Raw genomic sequence first — 24,089 nt, 5'->3', positions numbered from 1 at the left:
CGTGAAGGCACAGACTCAACATTTCAAGAACAGCTTCTCACTACTCACTACTTTTTATTTCTACTTTAGCACTACTTACTTAATTTAACTATTTAATACATACTTACTGTAATTCATGTTTTCCTTATTATCACGTATTGCAACATACTGCTTCTGCAAAGACAACAAATTTCACGACATATGCCAATGATATTAAACCTGATTCTGATTCTGAACAGGAAAACTTAAATTCAATTAATTCAAAACTAAGGTCAGTAACAATTGAAAAAGGCAGTGGATTCATTATTATCTTTCATGGGAGGAAATGTACCATCCTATACAGCTCCAATGTTGTTGATTCTTAAGTACCCTTTTAAAGTAGCCTAGCAGACCATAAACAGAAGAGATTCTGCAGGCGCTGGAGATCCAGAGTAACATACAAAATGCTGGAGGAACTCAGTAGGTCAGGTCGCATCTACGGAAAGGAATAAATAGACAATAGACAATAGACAATAGGTGCAGAAGTAGACCATTCGGCCCTTTGAGCCTGCACCGCCACTCTGAGATCATGGCTGATCATCTACTATCAACACCCAGTTCCTGCCTTGTCCCCATAACCCTTGATTCCCCTATCCATAAGATACCTATCTAGCTCCTTCTTGAAAGCATCCAGAGAATTGGCCTCCATTGCCCTCTGAGGCAGCGCGTTCCACACCTCCACAGCTCTCCGGGAGAAGAAGTTCCTCCTCAACTCTGTCCTAAATGACCTGCCCCTTATTCTTAAACCATGCCCTCTGGTACTGGACTCTCCCAGCATCTGGAACATATTTCCTGCCTCTATCTTGTCCAATCCCTTAATAATCTTATATGTCTCAATCAGATCCCCCCTCAATCTCCTTAGTTCCAGCGTGTACAAGCCCGGTCTCTCTAACCTCTATGCGTAAGACAGTCCGGACATCCCAGGAATTAACCTAGTGAACCTATCAACGTTTCAGGCTGAGACCCTTCATCAGGACCTAGCAAGCCACTCACTTACAGCTCTTTCAAAATATAATGCCCTGGAGGTTCAAACACAAGGCACCAGGCACTTGAAGTGTGGAATTGAATTGATAGCTAAGAGGGATCGGGATCTTTCAGAGCTCACAGGAACTCTGGATGGAACATGTATATGGCTACACAGGAAGGGCATTTGACAAGGTGCAGCTACACTGCACTGCAGACTGAAGAAACAAGGACCAGGCTCCAAATGAAGGAAGCAATGAATAACTTAGAGGTTAGCACTTTACCTCCCTGCTGAGGAAACAGTTACAGCAATGAACACAAGAGATTCTACAGATGCTGGAAATCTTGAGCAACACACACAAAATGTTGTGAGAACTCAGCAAGTCAGGCAGCATCTGTGGAGGAAAAATGAACCGTTGACATGTCAGGCTGAGACCCTTCATCAGAAATAGAAAGGAAGGGGACAGAAGCCAGATTAAGAAGGTGGGAGTAGGGGAAGAAGTACAAGCTGGCAAGTGATAAGAGGCAAAAATCAGGTGAGGGATACAATAGGTGGGGGAGGGGCAGAATAAATTAAGAAGCTGGGAAGTGACAGGTATAATTGGAATTATTGACCAAGTTTTTGATCATGATATAACGGGCAACTCTGATATCAGAACTGGAAACAATTAGCTCAGAGACAAATGCTTCAGCCCACGAGGGTGACAACCATAATGCCAACTTAAAATGTATGCTTGTTCTGTCTCCCTCAATTCCCTGCCTGTTCACGTGCCTATCTAAATGCCTCTTAATATTGGAGACCCAAAAAACGGCAGACACTGGAATCTGGATCTACTGAAGAAACTTGGGGCCAGGCGGCATCTGTGGAGGGAAGTGGATAGTTGACGCTCGGGGTTCAGACCCTTCATCTGCACTGGACCGGTAAACATTGTTTCTGGGAGCAATCAAGTGTTTCAGTTTTCTCTGGATGTCTGTCCCTTGACCACTTGTTCAAAATCACTGTCAGAAAAGCCTCTGATTCACAGTGCCGATTGTCCAAACTACCCTGTTGCTTCCAAGGCAATTTAAGCCGGCTGTGTTTACAGTTCCAGATGTGCTGAACACAGAAATTGAGATCACATGACTCCCAAACTAACATATGTTCAGTATACAATCATGAATCCCCCGGTGATATGTACGAAACAACAGAACAAAACCCACTTGGAGAAAGCATCTAGAGGCACGGGACATGCCCTGGGTAGAAGATTTCAATGTCTCCTACACAGCAGCACCGTTGCCCCACCAGTCACCAAGCTGGCTGAGTTCTGTTGTTTTAAGGCATGGTGGGTACGTGGAAGATGGTGAATGAACTAATCGAGCTAGACTCCATTCTCAGTATCGGTGGCAACGGTGATGGGATAGACCACTGTACCATCCCCATTGGAATAAAGTGTTTATTGTAGACACTCTTTGTCATGTTTTGTCACACATTACTACCACGTTACGTGGGTCAGATGTAGAACTGATTCGCAGTTCAAAGCTGCGGGCATCTCTAACTACACAATTGAATTCTTCTAGCAGGACCATTACCTATAATATAAGACATTAAGAGTAGCTTTATTTGCCACATGTACATTGAAACGTACAGAGAAATGCGTTGCTTGCATCAACATCCAACACACTCCAAGGATGTGCTGGGATTGGTGGGGAACAGCCTGCAATTGTTGCCTTGCTGCTGACACCAACATTGGATGCACACAACTTACTAGACTTAACGTGTACAGTACATCTTTGGAATGTGGGGGAAACCGGAGCTCAGTGCTGCCCTCCAGTGTTCCTACAGCAGACAAACACTTTAAACCAGGACAGCTTATCATAAATCTGTGATCATGCCACGCAGGGACTTGGGCTGTAAATTTTTTCTTTGTGAGTGTAAGTTTTTTCTAAAATCATAACCATCTGTACTATTTGTGCTGCTGGCAATATCCAGAGGAACACTTTTGTTTGGCTATATTTCTGTATGGTTGAATGATAATTAAGCTTGAACACGAACTTGAATTTGAATTTGTCAAGTTTTTCACTGTATCTCTGTACATGTGCCAATAATATATCAATACTAATACCAATAAACTGGGTGAAGCTGCTATACAGGAATACATAGGCGTCAATGAGCAATACAAGCACACAACAAACAGAGCCAAGCAATCCGACAACCAACTGATGAGATCAGAGCTCCACGGAACTTTTTCATCCAGTCATGCACACTTAACCAGAGGAGACAACTCCACAGACATCTACTCCAGTGATGGCAGAACCCAGCATCAGAATCAGGCTTATTATCACTGACAAGTAGAGGGTACTGGCTCCATATATCACTACTACAGGGCGGGACGACCCTGCCATACACAAGTTCCGGGCTCAACTGGCTCATCCTAAATTCCCTTCTCAATCCAGAATTAAATATAATTTTCTCTTAGATTTAATTTAGCTCCCCTGATTACTTATTTTATGTGCTTCTTTCTGTTGCAAGAAAGAGTCATGTTTCATCTCCAATCTCCCTCAGCCTTAAACTCGTTTTTGGGATATATAAGGAAATGAATAATACTCCTGGGTCAACTAAACAATTCCCCTTCCAAATCTTGAAGAATTCCAACTGGATAGTCCCAAAGTCTCAATTTTCCCAGAAAAACACAAACTTGGCTCATTATTTAAATTCACAATTTTTGCCATCACTTCTACTGCTCATTTAAAGTGCAAATTAAATGATTTAATTTAAACTGTGGAAGAAATTGCACAGCTCTGTACCGTTCATTTTTCTGGATGACGTGGTCAGCTTAATTGCTAAACTCCACAGGAATGATGCAATTGAATAGACACAAAATGCAGAAACGCTAACTTGAGATGGGAGCAGCAAGTCTGAGATCGTAAATGAAATTAAGGAACAGTCCTATATGTGGCAGAACAATCACAAGTTACATTCTAGCTACATTTCAGCAGTCAATAAGTGAGTACAGTTAGGTGAATCTCAGAAGATTGTGAGGAAGATTTAAAGTTATTAATGGTTTAATAACCAAAGCCTCCAAGAGGACCAGAACTTGTTATGGTTTGGAGGCTTGCATGCCTCAATGTCCTGGAAAGCTATGTTGGCTGGAGTCAACTGCTTTATCTTTGGCTCTTGGTAGGGTCACCCATGCCAAACAGGTCAACGGGGAGAGGCCGTATTAAGAGTGGTCCACCAGTCCTCCAGGTTTGGAGGTTCAGCTCAGGACTGACAACCCTGACTGGTGAAACAAAATTGTTACAGAAACACAAACACGAGGAAATCTGCTGGAATTTCAAATCTCTTACTAGCTCTTCTTTCAGTTAGTCCTGACGAAGGGTCTTGGCCCGAAACGTCGACTGTACCTTTTCCTAGAGATGCTGCCTGGCCTGCTGTGTTCACCAGCAACTTTTATGTGTGTTGTTACAGAAACAGCAATGAAGAATCCTCCTACATCTGAGCGCGATGGTATTCTTGAGCCTCCACCCGGGGCAGCAGTGAAAACTGAGAGGATGCTAGCGACATGGTGAAGGAAGCCCTGAACACCATCAGAGATGGAGAACCTTCTGCCCTAAATGCCAGCACTGTAACGGGCAGTAAAAAAATCAATAACCAGACAAAAAGGAGCAGCTCTCAGGCAGGATTCCTGTAGCTCCGGAAGGAACACCAGGGTGAAAGTTATCATCAAAAGGACAGTCTACATAGATTTGATTGGAACTTGGATAAGAATTGTAAATTGGAATTGGTTTATTATTGTCATATGCACCACAACACAGTGAAAAGCTTGTCTTGCATACTGTACATACAGATCAGATCATTACACAGTGCATTCAGGTGGATTGAGGTAAAGCAGTAACAGAATGCAGGAAAAGTGTCACAACTAGAAAGAAAGTCCCGGTAAACAACAAAGTGCATGGTCATAACACGATAGAGTGAGAGGTTAAGAGTCCACCTTATCATGATGGGGAACCAGTAATAGTCCTTTGACATCCTTACTAATCAAGAACCTATCAACCTCTACGTCAAATATACCAACTGAATTGGCCTCCACTGTTGTCCGCGGCAATGAATTCCACAGATTAACCACCCACTGGCTAAAGAAATTCCTCTTCATCTCTGTTCTAAAGCGATGCCTTCATTTTCTAAGACTGGGTCCTTTAGTCCTAGTCTCCCAAACTATAGGCAGCATCCTCTCCACTTCCACTCTACCTAGGTCTTACAAGGCCACAATTCTAGAGGTAACCGAAAGCTCCAGGTGCAGAATACAAAATTAGAGATATTGAGAGTTCATCAGTGATTATACTGTGGCACTGAGGAACCTTTCACCAGTTTGCATTTTTAGTGGATTTGTTAACAGCTCTCCAAGATATGGGCTCATTCCTGAATTTACTGAAGAAAGGATTCGATCGAAGTAACTCAGTATCCCTAAGCCATTCTGAAACTCTGTTAGATAGCACCTTTGATGGAAATGCCAATGTTGAATGCAAAGGAGCTTTTCTTGCCCCAAGTAGGATCTATGGGGAAATATGGGGGGAGAGGGGACAAGCAACATGCAAAAGATGGAACTCATTATTTATATGAACTCAGAGCTACAGAGAACAGCATTGGTCAGAAATGATCTACATACATGTGGGGCATACAATATAAGTCTGGTTAATTAATGCCCACTCAGTCTACTCTCAGTCATCAGCAATAATGGAGGACATTGCAACTAGTGTTAGTGCCACTAAGCTGAATCTTCTCACTATATTTCCTTTCAACACAGGAACAGGGCATTCAGCCCATCGAGTCAATGCTGACAATCAGAACATTCCTGTCCATCTTCCTACATTTCTTATTATCATTTTCTTCCACCAACTCATCAGCTCCACCTGATTCTCTTCTCTCTTCTTCACTCAGAGGGAGGTCCAAGTGTGGAGCCAGCTCCCAGCAGAAGTGATGGACAAGGATTCAATCGCAACATATTACGAGAAGTGTGGATAAGTACATGGATGGAGGGGTATGAAGGGCTATGATCCAGGTACAGGTCGGTGGGACTAGGCAGAATGTCAGTTTGGCATGCACTAGATGGGCCAAATGGCTCTATGAACACGTGCCTACATTAAGGCTACTTTGCAGCAACCCGACACATTAACAAGAGAACGCAGGTAACACCTTAGGTCAAGGTCAAACTCAAACAGTTGGAGATATGTGACAGCAGCACCACCTGCTGCACAACCGCACCACCCCACTACAAACCTGATGACCGATGCGGGTTATTGGTGCCAGGACCACTTGACCCAAGATCTTACCACAGGCACTGCCCGCACAGGGACTAAAGAGCTGGATTCCAGAGGTGAGAGTAGCTCCCCTGAGCATGGGGGATCCCACCCCTTTTTTATGCCATGGACTGCTACCATTAACTAAGGGGTCCATGGACCCCAGTTTGGGATCCCCAGCCTTGGCATCATGGTAGCATGTGACCAAATATGGTAAGATTAAGATTAGCTTTATTTGTTACACGTACATTGAGACATGGAAACATGCAGTGAAATGTGTCATTTGACTCAAATCAAATCAACAAAGATTGTGCCTGGGGGCAGCCCGCGAGTGTCACCATCATAGCACCCCACAACTTACCATCCCTAACCCGACAAGAACATCTTTGGAACGTGGGAGGAAACAGAGAAGCACCCAGTGGAAACCCACGCAAATCACAGGGAAAAAATACGAACTCCTTACACATTGATTCATGGCATAAAGAAGGTTGGGAACCCCAGCCTTACACACAGCGACAGGAAGCGCATCCCGCACGACGATCACTGGCACTAAATGCTACACTGCTGAGCCATAGGAAGAAGATCTGTTAAAAAATAATTAATAGGAATCATGGAGAACCCACTCCAGTGGTTGGAATCATATCTCACACAAGGAAAGTAGATTGAGATACCTGGAGGTCAAATCACACCAGATCCTGGACATCATTGCAGGGGTTCTTCAGGATATTATCCTGCGCCAACCATCACCAGCTGCTGTATCAGTGATCACAAGATCAGAAGTGGAAATGTTTGCTTATAATTGGATAATGTTCAATTTCGTTAGTAAATACTCAGTAAGTTAAGTTGTTCATACTCACACATAGCTGGACCTAGTCAACATTCAACCATTCCCACCAGAATTGTAAGGTGAGGCACACCCTGGTAAGAAGTAAAATAAGAAGTGCAAAGTGATGGCCATCTCCAGCAAGAGAGAGTCTAACCACTTGTCCTTGACATTCAATGGTATTAACATCAACTCAACCTCCATCATCAACCGTAACCAGCAATAAATAGGGGTGACAGGGTAGTATCACACTATTACAGCACCAGCAGCCCAGCTTCGATTCTGTAAGGAGTTTGTACGTTCTCCCCGTGACTGTCTAGGTTTCCTCCGGGTGACCTGGTTTCCTCCAACATTCCAAAGATGCACGGGGCAGTATGTAAACTGGTCACTTGGGTGTAATTGGGCAGTGTGGGCTCGTTGGGTCAGAACGGCTTGTTACCGTGCTGAATCTCTAAATAAATTAATTGAACTGGGCCGACCACAAGAATGCTGTTGCTACAGGGGAAAGTTGAGAGGCTGTGCTGAGTGATTCACGTCCTGACGTCCTTGTGGACAGGACCAAAGGACAAAGTCACTGTGAGTTGGTAAATTGGATCCAATGTTGGTTTGGTCATGGAAGACAGATGGTGGAAGACAGATGGTAGTAGAGGGGTGATTTTCTGACTGTAGGTCAGTGACCAGTGATACTCCCCAAGGATCAGTGCTGTAATCTTCTCTTGTCTGCGATAAATATTAAAGGTTTGGATGAAAATGTAAGTGGTCTGATTAACAAGTTTGCAGATAACAGAAAAATTGGTGATGTTATCAAACAATGCAAATTTCAAAGTGGATTTATTATCAAAATTCATATATGTCATAGAAGAATATAGATCAATTGTAAATATGGGCAGACAAATGGGAGATTAGATTTATTTGACACATGTACATCAGAACAAATAGTAAAATGTATCATTCTGTGTCAATGACTCACATATTCCGAGGATTCTGCTGGGAGCAGCCAGTAAGTGTTTTTATGCTTCCGGAGCGAACATAGCATGTCCACAACTCACTAACCCTAATCTTACCTGTATGTCGTTGGAATGTGGGAGGAAACCAGAGCACTTGGAGGAAACCCAAGTGGTCACAGAGAGACTGTACAAACTCGCTACAGACAACAGCGGGAATTGAACTCTACCTGGTGATCGCTGGCGCCGTAAAGTGTTGTGCTAACCACAATGCTACCACACAAGAAGGGAAAGTAAAGAGTACATGGAAGGACCCTCAGGAGCAAGAACTCAGAAGGGGATCTTGAGGTGCAAGTCCATAGCTCCCAGAAAGTGACAACACGAGTGAATAAGGAGGGGGGGGTGTGGGTAAAGAAGATAGAGGGCATACTTGGCTTCAGTGATCAGGGAATTTAGTATAAAAGTAGAGATGTTATGCTGCATTTCAGAGGGTGCAGAAGAGTTTTACTAGGTTGTTGCCTGAATTGTGGTGTATTAGCTAGAAGCAGAAGATGGACAAGCATTTTTTTTTTGTTTTGAGCGTTGAAAGCCAAGTAGAAGTATATAACATTATGAGAGGCACAGATAGTCAAGAGACCTTTGCCCAGGGTGAAAATACCAGATACAGGAGGGCATAGATTGAGGTGAGAGGAGGAATGTTGAAAGGAGACGTACAGGGTAAGTTTTTTGTGTTACATTCATTCCCTCTACTACCACCACAGAGTGGCTAGATAGTGTGCCAGCTACAAAATGATTTGTACTTACTCATCTAGGTAACTATGACAACATCTCCCAAACCCCCCAGTCTCTACCGTCCAACGTCTCAAAGACAAGAATACTGTCATCTCTCTGTTCATCTCCAAGTGACACACCTTACTGACATGAAAATATACTTACCAGTCCTTCATCACCGCCAGGTCAAAATCCTGCAAATTCCTCTCTAATAGCTGTCCTAGAGTATTTTTACCAGAGCTGCAGCAGTTCTGGAAGGTGAACATTCTTAACGTTTACAGCACAATTATGGAAGAGCATTAAATTCTGCCTCTACCAGTAACACCCTGATTCCAAAAAAACTAATCTGATGAGATCACACAGAAGGACGATGTAAATACAAAACAACTGCCTTTTAAAAATACATTCCTTTACAGGATGTGGCATGGCTAACAATTTATTGTCCCCATCCATTATTTATTTATATATACACATTCTTTTTCTCTCTTTCCTTTTTCTCCCTCTGTCCCTCTCACTATACCCCTTGCCCATCCTCTGGGTTTCCCCCCCTCTCCCTTTTCTTTCTCCCTAGGCCTGCTGTCCCATGATCCCCTCATATCCCTTTTGCCAATCACCTGTCCAGCTCTTGGCTCCATCCCTCCCCCTCCTGTCTTCTCCTATCATTTCGGATCTCCCCCTCCCCCTCCCACTTTCAAATCTCTTATTAGCTCTTTCAGTTAGTCCTGACGAAGGGTCTCGGCCCGACACGTCCACTGTACCTCTTCCTAGAGATGCTACCTGGCCTGCTGCGTTCACCAGCAACTTTTGTGTGTGTTGCTTGAAATTCCAGCATCTGCAGAATTCCTCGTGTTTGTGAATTTATTGTCCATCCTGTATTGGCTCTGAACTGGGGAGGAAGTTGAGAGCAAGTCACACTCATGGGTTAAGGGTTCTATGTCAGCTAGACCAGATCAGGACCAGATTGAGTGACAGTTTGTACAGAGGGATTTCAACGATGTGGTAATCCTATTATCAACACTAGAATTAAAAAATCAATGACCTGAATTTAAAATAGCACAGAGGGTGGTGGGATTTGATCACACGCCTCTGGATCAATAGTCCAGGTTTCCATATGCCTGTTCAGTCATTGAATCAACTCCCTACCATACCTTGGCAATGCAGTCAAAGATCAAGGCGATGACAGATAATCACACTAAATTCAGTGAGAGAAGTGATGAAACCACAGGCGAAAGTGTGCATGTTTTAATTGGTGAAATGGGAATCTAGCAAAATCAAGATCTTAGATTTTTGAAAACTCTCGAGCACATTGAGCTGAAGACAGATGGTGCTGCAAAGTGCTTTGCTAAGACACTTAGGGACAGGTTCTTCCCCTCAGATTTCTAAATGGTCCATGAACACTCAACTAACTATTTTTCCTCTCTTTTGGCACTATTTATTTATTCTTTTAATATATATTTCTTCCTGTAATATATAGTATATGTTGTGTATTGCTGTATACTGCTGCCTCAAAACAACAAATGTCACAACATACCGTACGTCAGTGAACATAAACCTGTTTCTGATTCTGAGGAATTTCATGGCAATGCTCTGTGAGATATAGTGGCCTGCGCACAATGCAGCATGTTGTTCTGGTGAGGTATTACATTTGACCAATCTTGATGGGATACAATGGCCAACACAACCAGAAGTTGAATTGGGGAATATGTCTTTAGCTCGGAGATAACAATGCGGCATTAGGAAGCCCTTCTGGTTTCTGTGCTGGTTTTAAAGGCCATAGGGGCACATGTACATTACACCAATGTGAAACCTATTATTGCCAACCACACCCAATTCATTATGCAACGAAAACCCAGAAAGAATGGAAATTGGGTATTAGAGACCCAATGATCGATATTGGTGATTGGGCAAGATATAATGTGGTGATTCACAAAGCAGAAACAATAAAAATAAATTAGACCCTGTTTGGCTACAAGGTCTAATTCAATGAAGAACAATATTCACTCTACATATTACAGGACTAAGCTGGGTGGAGCAAAAGTATTCAGAAACTTAGATTTTTTTCAGGCATGTTGATCAGCATAGCCAACAATATTTGACCGTCAATAGACCTGAGATATGCCATTCTTGGAATAAACTCCTGTATGGTGTTAAACATGCCCTAAGCATTCTCAGCAATGGACAATGTTCTACATGAAATATAATCTCCACTTGTTCTGACTGCTGCCACACAGATAAACAACATCTTCAGATGTGAAGGAGAAATAAATATGCTTTTCTGGAACAAAGTGGTTTACATTGTCTTATAAGTGTATTCAAGTGGCTTGTAACTTGTAATGTGGAAGGGGAAAGCTATTACACAAGCTCTGAATGTTGGGAATCCATTTCAAGTGCCATTCCTGGGAGTTCTACAATAATATGCATATTTTCTATAAGGTTTGGCCACAGGATTCTTGTCTCTTCATCACCTATTGAAGAAGGACTTTGTGAAAAGAACAATAGTATACACTCAGTAACCACTATATTAAGCACCTCCTGCACCTAATAAATTGGCCACTGAGTGCATGTTCGTGGTCTTCTGCTACAGCCCGTTCTCTTCAGGATTTGACAAGTTGTGCATTCACAGACACCATTCTGCATACTCCTGTTGAAATGTGTGGTCAATTGAGTTATCGTCACCTTCCTGTCAACTTGATCCAGCCTGGCCATTCTAGTCTGAAGTCTCTCATTAGATTATGAGAACACTCAGTCCTCATTTATTGTCATTTAGAAATGCATGCATTAAAAAATGATACAATGTTCCTCCGGTATGATATCACAGAAACACAAGACAGATCAAGACTAAAACTGACAAAAACCACATATAGTTACAACAGTGCAAAGCAATACCGTAATTTGATAAGAGTAGACCATGGGCACGGTAAAGAAAAGTCTCAAAGTCCCGATAGCCCCAACATCTCACGCAGATGGTAGAAGGAAGAAACTCTCCCTGCCATGAGCTTCCAGCGCCACAAACTTGCCGATGCAGCATCCTGGAAGCACCCGACCACAGTCCGACTCTTGCGTCTGTCCGAAAACTTCGAGCCTCCGATCAGCCCTCCGACACCGAGCACCGAGCACCATCTCTGCCGAGCGCCTCGACCCTGGCCCCGGCCGCCGAGCAACAAGCAAAGCCAAGAATTCGGGGCCTTCCCCTCCGGAGATTCTGGACCACACAGTAACAGCGGCAGCGAAGCGGGCATTTCATAAGTTTCACCAGATGTTACTCCGTGCTCTCACATCAGCCTCCATCAAATCAGAATTGTGCACGGCATCGTACTTGACAGATTACAGATATTCATCACCGGAGAGGCCGCGCACGCTGCGCCGCACCGCCATCTTCGCCTCCTCCTATCAATAAGATGTCTTCACCCCCGGAACTGCCACACACTTTTTTTTTACGTACTCTACTCTATAAACTCTAGAGACTGGAGTGCATGAAAATCCCAGGAGATGAGCAGTTTTTCAAATTCTCATACCATCCAATCTGGCACCACCAATCATTCCACAGTCAAAGTCACTTAGATCACACTTCTTCCTCATTCTGATGTCTGGCCTGAACAACAGCTGAACCTTTTGATCATGTCTGCATGCTTTTATGCATTGAGTTGCTACCACATGGTTGATTAGATATTCGCATTAATGAGCAGTTGTACAAATGTAATTAATAAAGTGGTCACTGGGTGTATGTACAATATACGTAAAGTGCAGTGTGGTGGTAAAGTTCTTCTCATCCATTGAGGCTAACTGGAGATACTTCAGGGAGATGTCAGGAATGTAATGGGTGATGGCCAGACCACGCTTCACTTGTCCATTTTCATAAACATCACTTGAATACGTGAAGTAAACACTTGTCACAGGACTTCAAATTATTTGAGTAATTCATTTTACCTAATTAAACTTTACATCTGTGTACAATGATCTTTTCTGAAAATGAATTTAAATTAGAAACACAGATATGATGGTAGTCTTGAGAATGCCTAAACCAAACTGATTCATTACATCTGAACATTTTCTGCTTCAGATAGAGCAAAATTCTTCCAACTCTCTTTATTCCTCTGTTTAATTCTTAAGATTTTTTTGGTAACAACCTGGAAGAATTTTGTCCATCGTGGTTTGTTGAGAATACGCGAGACCATAAAATATAGGAGCAGAATCAGGCCATTTGGCCCATCGAGTCTGCTCCGCTATTTCATCATGGCTGATCCAATTTTCTTCTCAGCCCCAATCTCCTACCTTCTCCACGTATCCCTTCATGCCCTGACCAAGATCCTATCAACCTCTGCCTTAAGTATACATAAAAACTTGGACTCCACAGCTGCCTGTGGCAACAAATTCCACAGATTCACCGTGGTCTAGCTAAAGAAATTCCTCCTCATCACCATTCTAAAAGGATGCCCCTCTATCCTGAGGCTGTGTCCTTTGGTCCTAGACTCTCCTACCATAGGAAACATCCTCTCCACATCCACTCTATCAAGGCCTTTCAATATTCAATAGGTTTCAATGAGGTCACCCCTCATTCTTCTGAATTCTAGTGAGTATAGGCCCAGAGCCATCAAATGCTCTTTATATCTCAAAAGATACTTCAATTCTGTGCACATTATTACTAAATACAACATTATAAACAATTTTAATCTCTGAAGCGTGGGCAGAGTAGAATACAGTGACTTACCAAAATGGGGAATCCTGTCAAAAAGTCATAGATAAAGACAATTCCACTGATCAGATAGGTTATCTGTAGAGAGGTTTTTAATGGTTCAGAGCCATCAATTGACGATCTCCTGTTACCCTGGGCATCTTCCACCACAATTGTGGGTACATTGAATTTGTTCTTGTTGACATTGTTCCCAGCTTGAATGGTGAACGTCTGAAAGAGGGCAATGCCAATGCATACCACGCCCATCACCACACTCCCGCTAATCAGCAATAGGAAGCAAACCCCGAAACCGAGGCCTATCTCTGTGACGATGAAACGGCAGTCCTTAGCATAGAAGCGTTCCGTGGTGTCGTGCCAGCCCACGGCAGGCAAGGTAGATAGAATGAACGATACCATCCAGATCCCCATCACCGTGTGTACAGCTTGCTTCTTTGTATTGCTCAGCCTGAAAGACAGTTTACAAACATCATTAGAAATCCGTTCTGATTATAATTGCAAGTAAACTATGATTTTAAAATGCACCTTTCTTTCATATTACTGTGAGTAATATTTAATTATTTGGTTTGGGGTGAATTGCCTTGCTTAATAACATATTCCAAGGCTTGTAGGGTGTGAGGTAATGGCAAAAGTAATTACCTTAATGTAACAATAACATTAAAAGCAGGAACGAGCGGGCTATTGAAGAGATCAGTGACTGGCAATTTTCACAGCCAAAGTCAGAAAGATGGCAGCTCAGGTGTTCTATTTGGAATCTCAATTGGAATCAAAAAGATTGTGTCTGTGCTATAAATACAGTGATTCTGGGCTCATAACACTGGGTATCATGGCTCTTCAAGTCCAGCTCCATCAAACAAGAGGGGAAATAAGTCACTCTCAATCCCCGGGGCAGTGCAAGAAACAGCACATAATTAAATGTGTTTAATTGCGATAAAACTTCTACCTTCACTTCCTTTGTGAATAGCAAGTTCTAAACTTCTATCAGAATCAAGGTGAAAAATTTATCCTCATCTCCCATCTACTCTTTCTCCCAATGAAACACAAGAGATTCTGCAGATGCTGGAAACCCAGAGTAACATACACAAAATGCTGGAGGGAATTCAGCAGGTAGCATCTGCGGATAGGAATAGGGTCTTGATCAAGGGTCTCAGCCAAAAACGTTGACTCTTTATTTCTCTGCACAGATGCTGCCTGACCTGCTGAGTTCTGCTAGCATTGTGTGTGTGTTACTTTAAATCTATGTAGCCTGGACTGACTTTGCTTCAAGAGAAAATACATTCCTTCCTTATTACGGCATTTTTGCCTCTCACATTATCTTTCATTTGGGATATTCCTCTGGTCCACAAAAATCAACCCTGGTGTATCCAATATTTTCTTATATCTGAAATTTTCCCAGTCCCATAAATCTTTGCTGTACCCTCTCCAATGCAATTGCATCTTTTGTGTAGACGTGGATCTGATTCCTGCATAACCTCTTTGCCCTTATATTCTATGCTTTGCCAATGAAAAGCTGCAGTTGGCAACTTATCTAAGCGAAGGAAAACTCTGATCTCAAACCTTCGCAGACTTGCAGCTATACCTACTCATGGGGAAGGCTTCAGGAGTAACCCCCAAGAAAAAAAATTCCAGAGCTGGATTCCCTAAGGCAATTGTACATTGAGTTCAGCATTGACTGGTAACTCCTACGATGCTGCTGGTGCCAAACTGTATCGGTCTCTGCCATTCCTTCGGGCTCAGCAGATGTGTGGAGAGGGAGAGCTTGCTACACGGACAACAGCTTGCTCTCCATATTGCACTGCACGGGCTTGCGTATCTACACAGCTGGGGCGCAACATCGATGGTTGACCCTGACCAAAGGAGGCCAAAGAAACAAAGCATTTAGAATACCTTTTTAACCACCTTATCCACCTATCTACTTATCCTTCTGTTTAGACCATAAGACCAGAAGACGTGGGAGCAGAATTAGGTCATTCAGCCTATCTAGTCTACTGCACCATTCCATCAGAGATGATTTATTTTCTCTCTCAACCCCATTGTCCTCCCTTCTCCCCATAATATTTGATGCTCTTACTAATCAAGAATCTCTCAACCTCAGCTTTAAATATACCCAATGATTTCACCCTCACAGCCATCTCTGACAATTAACTCCATTGTTTCATAACACTCTAGCTAAAGAAATTCCTCCTCTTCTATAATTGCTTGCTTTCTGCATCTCCTCACACCACAGTCCTCTGGATGAAATTTCATTTGTCTCATTTTTGTCCAAATTGGTAGCCCTAAAGCATTCCTCCTTGCTGCCAACCATTCGGCCAATTTGTATGCCTACTGCAAACCTCTTTTATCACACATCTCAAGTCATGAATACCTGCTACAAAAAGCAATAGACCAAGTCTATGAGCCTAGTACAACCCCACAGGTAACAGGCTTCCAGTCATAACAGTGTGCATCAAGTTGGCCTTTTCTTCATACCACCAAGACAATTTTGAATCTAATTTGTTACTCTTACATGGATCTCACGGGGTCTTACAATTTTGGATATCTCTCCTGAGGAACCCTGTCAAAACTTTACTAAAGTCCACATACTAATCAAATTCTCCTTGGTACAACCTCAAAATGTTCATTCCAGGAAATCTGAAATAAAAGCAAAAGTTGTGGAAAACACTCAGCAGGTCAGTCCTTGGAGAAAGAAATGGGATACCATTTCAAGCTGATGATCTTTCATCAGAATCTTCAAATAAAGTATCATTAGCCTGAAACATTGGCTCTCCTTCTCTCTCCAGCCTGACCTACTGAGTGTTTACTCCAGGCTATGTCTGGCTCTGCAGTAAGGGTAGGAACATCCATGAGAGACAGTGGACATGTTCGCACAGAACAAAGAGCACACTAGGTTAATTTTCAAGTTTGCCAAGAGTTTGGTGATTCCAATCATGGCAGATATCCACACTGTATGCATATAAAGTGCATTAGGCTACATTGATCCCTACAACTGGATGGTCTACTAACACACAGTTTTTAGGTAGATTTATGAGGGAAGGTCACACAGTGGAAGAGGGGCAAGATGAAACAGTATGTGGGCAAGGGATTATTGACTTCAGGAGAGACACACAGTAAATTAGTCAGTGAACAGCAAGACGCTGTGATTGAAAAGTGCAAGCAGATTTGCCACCTTCAATTTGTACACATTTCCGAAAGTCACAAGATCTCCGTTGTCTCTCCAATGACCTGGCATTATCAGCCTCCATCCTCCATATCAATATAGATAAAGATTAACTTAATTTGTCACTTGCACAGTACATCAAAACATACAGTAAAATGCATTGTTTGCTTCACATCAAATTAGCAAGAGTTCTGGTACCAACGTAGCATGCCCACAACCTACTAACCCTAATTGTACGTCTTTGAAATGTGGGAGAAGTGGGAGCACCTGGAAGGAACCCATTCGATCGCGGGTAGAATGTACTGACTTCTTACAGAAAGTGGAGGGATCAGACACCGATCTCAGAGCCGGTGCTGGGAAGCGATTGCACTAACCACTACACCGCCATGCCACCTTAATTAATAGAGTGAATGGTGTTGAAAGAATGAAAAGCACACTTTGTTTTGACAACATCCAGGATGAATTTTCTCCTGAATGTTGGCTCACAGTGGTGCCCCAAAGGTTAAATCTGTCTCACTTTGGAAACTCCAGTACTATCCCAAAGGATTAGAGATGCTAAGACAACATCAGAAATTTAGAGCTAAAAATAACTGAAGGAGAAGTAAGCACAAAATGAAGATCATCTGTAGCCGTTATGTTTAAACATCAGCTTAAATCGCGATTTGCGTTAGTGCTGGACAGAAGAACTCCGCTGCCTACACGTGCTGTATTGTAGCACCATCTCTGCTGTCCTCTTCTATGCTCTATGTAGAAATTGCACACAATTCACACTAATGCTTCCAGAGCAAAAAGCATACATTTCTATCTTGCTCACGAAGTGGTAACATGTTGTAAATATTTTTATTTTCAATATCTTAACGGCGAAGAGTGTTTTGGAACCAGTGATAACCACGCGTCGACTAAGCCTCCGAAGTTACATTCAGTTTTAAAACTAATTCTGCTGCCTGTAAGGGGCTTGTATGTCCTCCCTGTGACTGTGTGGGTTTCCTCTGGGTGCTCTGGTTTCCTCCCACAGTCCAAAGACGTATCGGTAGGGTTAAATCGGGGAATCGCTGGGCTGGGTGGTCAGCTGAATACAGGAATGTACCGTGGGATATACCCCAAAGGGGTCAGCAATAAGACATTGGATTTTCAACCAGTTACTTATTATCTTCTTTAAACGTTGGCTTCTCTGTTATTCACTTTTCCATTACTCAGCTGCTTCTGAGAAGAGGGTAATGGCCCCTCTCCTGAACTGCCTGCAGTTGCCAGTGATGAAGCAATCTGACTCCACTAAACAGCTCGATGCCCAGTTCCCAGCCTTGTCAGGAGTAAACCATTTTAGTGCACAGTGTTATGGATCACAGGATGCTCTCACTGAAGGACATCAGTGACACCGCTTGGGGCTTTACTGGTACCAGATTTTTATTTCCAAATTTTAAAAATGATCAAGTTACTACAATCATTAATGGCAAAAGCAAATAGTCGGCTGCTATGCATCTCTTAATGTGCATTGACATCATCAATATCCAATCTATGTATGAACCAATGATAGTAATACATATACTTAGTGGCCACAGTATTAGCTACACCTGTACACCTACTCATTAATGCAAATATCTCTAATCAGTCAATCAAGTGGCAGCAACTCAAGGCATAAAAGCACACAGACATGGTCAAGAGGTTCAGTTGTTGTTCAGACCAAACATCAGAGTAAGGAGGAAATGTGAACTAAGAGACTTTGACCATGGAATGATTGCTGGTGGCAGACAGTATGGTTTGAGTATCTTAGAAACTGTTGATCTCCTGCGATTTTCATGCACAAGTCTCTTGTTTACTGAAAATCGTGTGAGAAACTAAAACATCCAGTGTGCAGCAGTTCTGTGGGCAAAAATGCGTTGTTGATGAGAGAGGTCAGAGGGGAATGGCCAGACTGGTTCAAGCTGACAGGAAGGTGACATCGCTCAAACGATAGTGATATTTGAGGGAGACTTCCACTGGACAAGAGAACATAGTGGTCAGTTTTAAGTCTGCAATGTGCCATTGGAAAAGAGCTGAATTCAGCCATGCAAATTACAGATATTACAAACCAACTGCCTGGTTGCTATGGATATAGGCTACATCCACAAAACAGCTGCATTTATTTAAAGCACAAAACAATATCGAAAATACAGGTTACTCCCCATCTGGAATTAAATACTATCTTTGAGAGTATTTTAGCAAACAGAATGAACAGACTGAGATAGAGAGCACTGAACAAGGACCTTACATACTTTTGTTTCTCATTCTTTTCAGAACACCTACCCTACCTGCTTCTCACTCCAGCTTTAACATCTACCTACTCTCATTGGCCCACTACATTCAGTACACCTGCTCGTTAATGCAAATATCTAATCAGCCAGTCATGTGGCAGCAACTCAATGCATAAAAGCATGGTCAAGAAGTTCAGTTATTGTTCAGGCCAAACACCTGAATAGGGAGGGCATGTGATCTCAGTGACTTTGACTGTGGAATGAATGTTAGTGCCAGACAGGGTGGTTCGAGTATCTCAAAAGTTGTTGATCTCCTGCAATTTTCACACACAGCAGTCTCTAGAGTTTACAGAGAATGGTGCGAGAAACAAAAAGCATTCAGAGAACAACAGTTCTGTGGGTGAAAATGCCTTATTAATGAGAGAGGATTAAGGAGAATAGCTAGACTGGTTCAAGCTGACAGGAAGGCAACAGTAACTCGAGTAACCACGTTAGAACAGTGGGGTGCAGAAGAGCATCTCTGAACGCACAACATGTCAAACCTTGAAATAGATTAGCTACTGCAGCAGACGACCACAAACATACATTCAGTGGCCGCATTATTCGATACAGGAGGCTCCAAATACAGTGGCCACCGAGTGCATAGTTGCAGCCTGCCAGCTCAGAATGTTATTCAATAGATGCCAGTCTTGAGTCTCTTGTAGGGTTCAGACATAGAGATATACGGATGCCTGACTAAAGTAACTCCAGATGTTAGTGCACAAAAAAATCAAGTAGATGTGTTATCAACATCGTTTTGTGGCAGGAGTAATAACTCTTTCTCCCTCGCTAATGAGAGAGAGAGAGAGAGAGAGAGAGAGAGCCTGTCCGAGGTGTTGAAGTGTTGGGGTGAAGAGTAGTTCTTGATGGACTCTAGATCAGGGGGTCTGGGGGCTTTGCTACTGCTTGCACAGTGGGTGCCGGGGGCTGATGCTTTTTGCTGGAGCAAGTGGGGGGGAGGGTTGATGCTTTTGGTTCTGCTTGTGCGTGGGGTGGCTTTCGAGTTCTATCATGTTCTGTTATTTATCCTTTGGGACTATTCTTTGGTTTCGTGCATGCAAGAGTTTCAGGTTGTGCACTGCATACATTCTGTGATATTAAATTGAATCATCGAACATCTGAGATAGAGTAATGTTGGTTGACTAGGGTTTGAGAAACTGAATATTATATTTCCATTTTGAGAAATATCAGGAAGCAGTAAACATGCAATGAATGTATCTTGGGAAAAGACACAAACACAAGCAGCTGTCTGCCCAGGTACATTCCCTCTAAGTCTTCCTCCCATGAGTGGTTGTGAAAGAATCTTTGCTCCCAGCTCAACTTATAGAAGATAGGTGACCCAGTCCCAAGCCCTTAGCTCCTCTATTGTTATGAACGATGGAATATGTCTTCTTGAATCCTTCATGTGTATATGCAGGCACTGTCTCAAGAAGGAACATAAGTGGGTCGTTCAACCTTGAGTGTATATAGGTAATAAGTGAGGTTAGTTAGCAATGTTTAATGTGGAATGTGCAGATATCTAATACAAAACCACAATGACAAAGTACTTAACACAGCAGCTTTGCAGGTGCTGGAAATCTTAAGCAACACGCACAAAACGCTGGACAAACTCAGCAGGTCAGGCAGCATCTATGGAGGAGAACGAGTGGAAATTGAACCCATTTCAATTCAACTTCTCATTACCATTCCAACATGCCTGACTATGGTCTCTTCTAATGCCACAATGATGTCACACTCAAACTGGAGGAGCAACACTTCATTTTTCATCTGGTTGTCCTCAGATCTGATGTCATGAACACTAATTTCCTTAAGATCCAGTAATTTCTCCCCCAACTGCCTTCTCTCTTTTTCCATTCACCATTCTGGTTCCTCCTCTCACCCGTACTCTTTCCTCACCTGCCCATTTCCTTCAACTAATGCCCCTCCCTTTCCTTCCATGGTCCACAGTTTTCTCCTATTAGATTCCTTCCTTTTCAAACACTTGGATCTTCCACATATAACCTTCTTATTCTGCCTTTGCCCCTTCCCTTTCTAATCCTGACAAAGGGTCTCGGCTCAGAAAGTCAACTGTTTATTCCTTTCCATGGTTGCTGCCTGACCTGCTGAGTTCCTCCAGGAGCTTATAAGTTTGATGGGATTCAGATGCCTGAGGGATTAAAGGGTATGTGTGTACCAGAAAGACATATTTTCCCCAGGGAAATCTCCTTCCCACAATTCCTAAGCTCTCACCCTTGGGTCTGAGCCTACAGATAATTGACATAAAAAGTCTGCATTTTAATAATTTCCTAATGCCAAAGTCAAGTAATAACTTGCATTCAATTTACTGCTCTCACCAGCTGGGGAGTGGGGTGCACTCCTCACCAGAAGGAGGTTGCCATGATGATATGGGAAGACGGAATTCATTGAAGCCACTTGCCTAGTATTGAACTGAGTTCTATCCCAGTAATGTCCTGCCCCCTTACCTGTAATTGACAGGCCAGCGTACCATCCACATGCGGTGGTAAGACAGAGAGGTCACAGAGAAGCAGGTCACCAGGGTCAGTGTGTAAAATGTGGAGACGAACACTTTGCACAGCCCCTCATTCCATTCGTAGTCCGAATGCTGCCTCCTGAGCTGGATGACCGAGTACATGGTGATGGGGATGGCGACATTAAGAATGTGCGTCCCGGCCAAAGTGCAGATGAGGAACTCCAGCGGCTTCCATTTCTTCTGCTTGGCGCTGATGCTGAGGATTCCCCAGGTGTTGGCCAGCAGAGACACCCCCGAACAGATCAGCCAGGCCAACGCATTGCTGTATAAGCTCTGCTCATCCGTGTGCTCACTCATGGTCGACCGTGGAGCTCCCATTGCCTGGCACCTGGAGCAGACTGAGTGCAGGGGGACGGGTGAGAAGAGGCATTCTAGCACCGAATCAGTTCCAGCGAGAGGAGGGATAGCGGGGCCCCCAGCCACTTCATGGCACACAATCGATACGATACATCATCACCACCTGCACAGCAGAAGAAAGGAGCACTGAGGTGACAGACTTTGAATAACAGGCGTAAGGGGCAAACACAATACATCACCACTCCCACACCCCCAACACCACCGCACACCCCCAACACCATTCCCACACATCCCACACCACCGCACACCCCCAACACCACTTCCACACACCCAACACCACTCCCACACACCCAACACCACCGCACACCCCCAACACCACTCCCACGCACCCAACACCACCGCACACCCCCAACACCACTCCCATACACCCAACACCACTCCCACACCCCCAACACCACTCCCACACACCCCCAACACCACTCCCATACACCAAAACCACTCCCACACACCCAACACCACCGCACACCCCCAGCACCACTCCCACACATCCCACACCACCGCACACCCCCAACACCACTTCCACACACCCAACACCACTCCCACACCCCCAACACCACCACACACCCCCAACACCATTCCCACACACCCAACACCACTCCCACACCCCCAACACCACCACACATCCCCAACACCACCACACATCCCCAACACAATTCCCACACCCCCAACACCATTCCCACACACCCAACACCACCGCACACCCCCAACACCACTCCCACGCACCCAACACCACCGCACACCCCCAACACCACTCCCATACACCCAACACCACTCCCACACCCCCAACACCACTCCCACACACCCCCAACACCACTCCCATACACCAAAACCACTCCCACACACCCAACACCACCGCACACCCCCAACACCACTCCCACACATCCCACACCACCGCACACCCCCAACACCACTTCCACACACCCAACACCACTCCCACACCCCCAACACCACCACACACCCCCAACACAATTCCCACACACCCAACACCACTCCCACACCCCCAACACAATTCCCACACCCCCAACACCACCACACATCCCCAACACAATTCCCACACCCCCAACACCATTCCCACACACCCAACACCACCGCACACCCCCAACACCACTCCCACACACAATACAACACTCCCATATCCCCAACACCATTCCCACACACAATACAACACTCCCATATCCCCAACACCATTCCCACACACAATACAACACTACCACACCACCAACACCATTCCCACACCCCCAAAACCACCACACACCCAACACCATTCCCACACACCCAACACCACTCCCACACCCCCAACACCACTCCCACACACCCAACACCACCACACACCCCCAACACCATTCCCACACACCCAACACCACTCCCACACCCCCAACACCACCACACACCCCCAACACCATTCCCACACACAATACAACACTCCCATATCCCCAACACCATTCCCACACACCAAAACCACTCCCACACCCCCAACACCACTCCCACACACCCAACACCACTCCCACACACCCAACACCACCACACACCCCCAACACCATTCCCACACACCCAACACCACTCCCACACCCCCAACACCACCACACACCCCCAACACCATTCCCACACACAATACAACACTCCCATATCCCCAACACCATTCCCACACACAATACAACACTACCACACCACCAACACCATTCCCACACCCCCAAAACCACCACACAGCCCCAACACCATTCCCACACCCCCCAACACCACTCCCACACCAACACCACCACACACAATACAACACCACTCCCACACTCCCAACACCACTCCCACACCCTCCCCACCACCACACACAATACAACATTACTCCCACACCTCCAACACCACACCCACACAATACAACATCAATCTCACACCCCCAACATCACTACACACAATACAACATCAATCTCACACCCCCAACATCACTACACATGATACAACACCACTCCCACACCGCCAACAACACCACACAGAATACAACATCACTCCCACACCTCCACACACCCAACATCACCACATACGATACATCACCACTTCGACACCCCCAACACCATTCCCACACACCCAGCACCACAACCAATACAACACCACTCCAGTATGCCAATATCACACACAGCACAGCCATCCAACCACAATGCCACACACTGAACTCCCTTTCTGACCCCTCAACACCACTATCACAGCCACCAACATCAGTCTGATAATTCAGCACCAAACCTCACTGACACCCCAATACCACTCCCACGCTCAATAATTCGTCTGACACCTCAATACCAC

At 44.3% G+C, this 24,089-nt stretch overlaps 1 protein-coding gene across 2 annotated transcripts in view; it reads right to left on the bottom strand.

Moving 5' to 3' along the window:
- gpr153 (G protein-coupled receptor 153) overlaps positions 1-24,089 on the bottom strand; it is a 108,636-nt gene that overhangs the window by 28,449 nt on the left and 56,098 nt on the right. For both annotated transcript variants that reach the window (XM_072245119.1, XM_072245120.1), the window contains exons 3-4: positions 21,376-21,903; positions 13,505-13,934 (exon numbers count right to left, since the gene is read on the bottom strand). In XM_072245119.1, the coding sequence (XP_072101220.1) occupies positions 13,505-13,934; positions 21,376-21,761 (816 nt within the window). In that variant the 5' untranslated portion in view covers positions 21,762-21,903. The remainder of the gene's footprint in view (positions 1-13,504; positions 13,935-21,375; positions 21,904-24,089) is intronic.

The sequence above is a fragment of the Mobula birostris genome, chromosome 27 (genome assembly GCF_030028105.1).
Source record: "Mobula birostris isolate sMobBir1 chromosome 27, sMobBir1.hap1, whole genome shotgun sequence".
Lineage (NCBI taxonomy): Eukaryota > Metazoa > Chordata > Chondrichthyes > Myliobatiformes > Myliobatidae > Mobula > Mobula birostris.
Note: the sequence above shows the minus strand (reverse complement) of the source record. Positions and strands in the feature narration are given on the sequence as shown.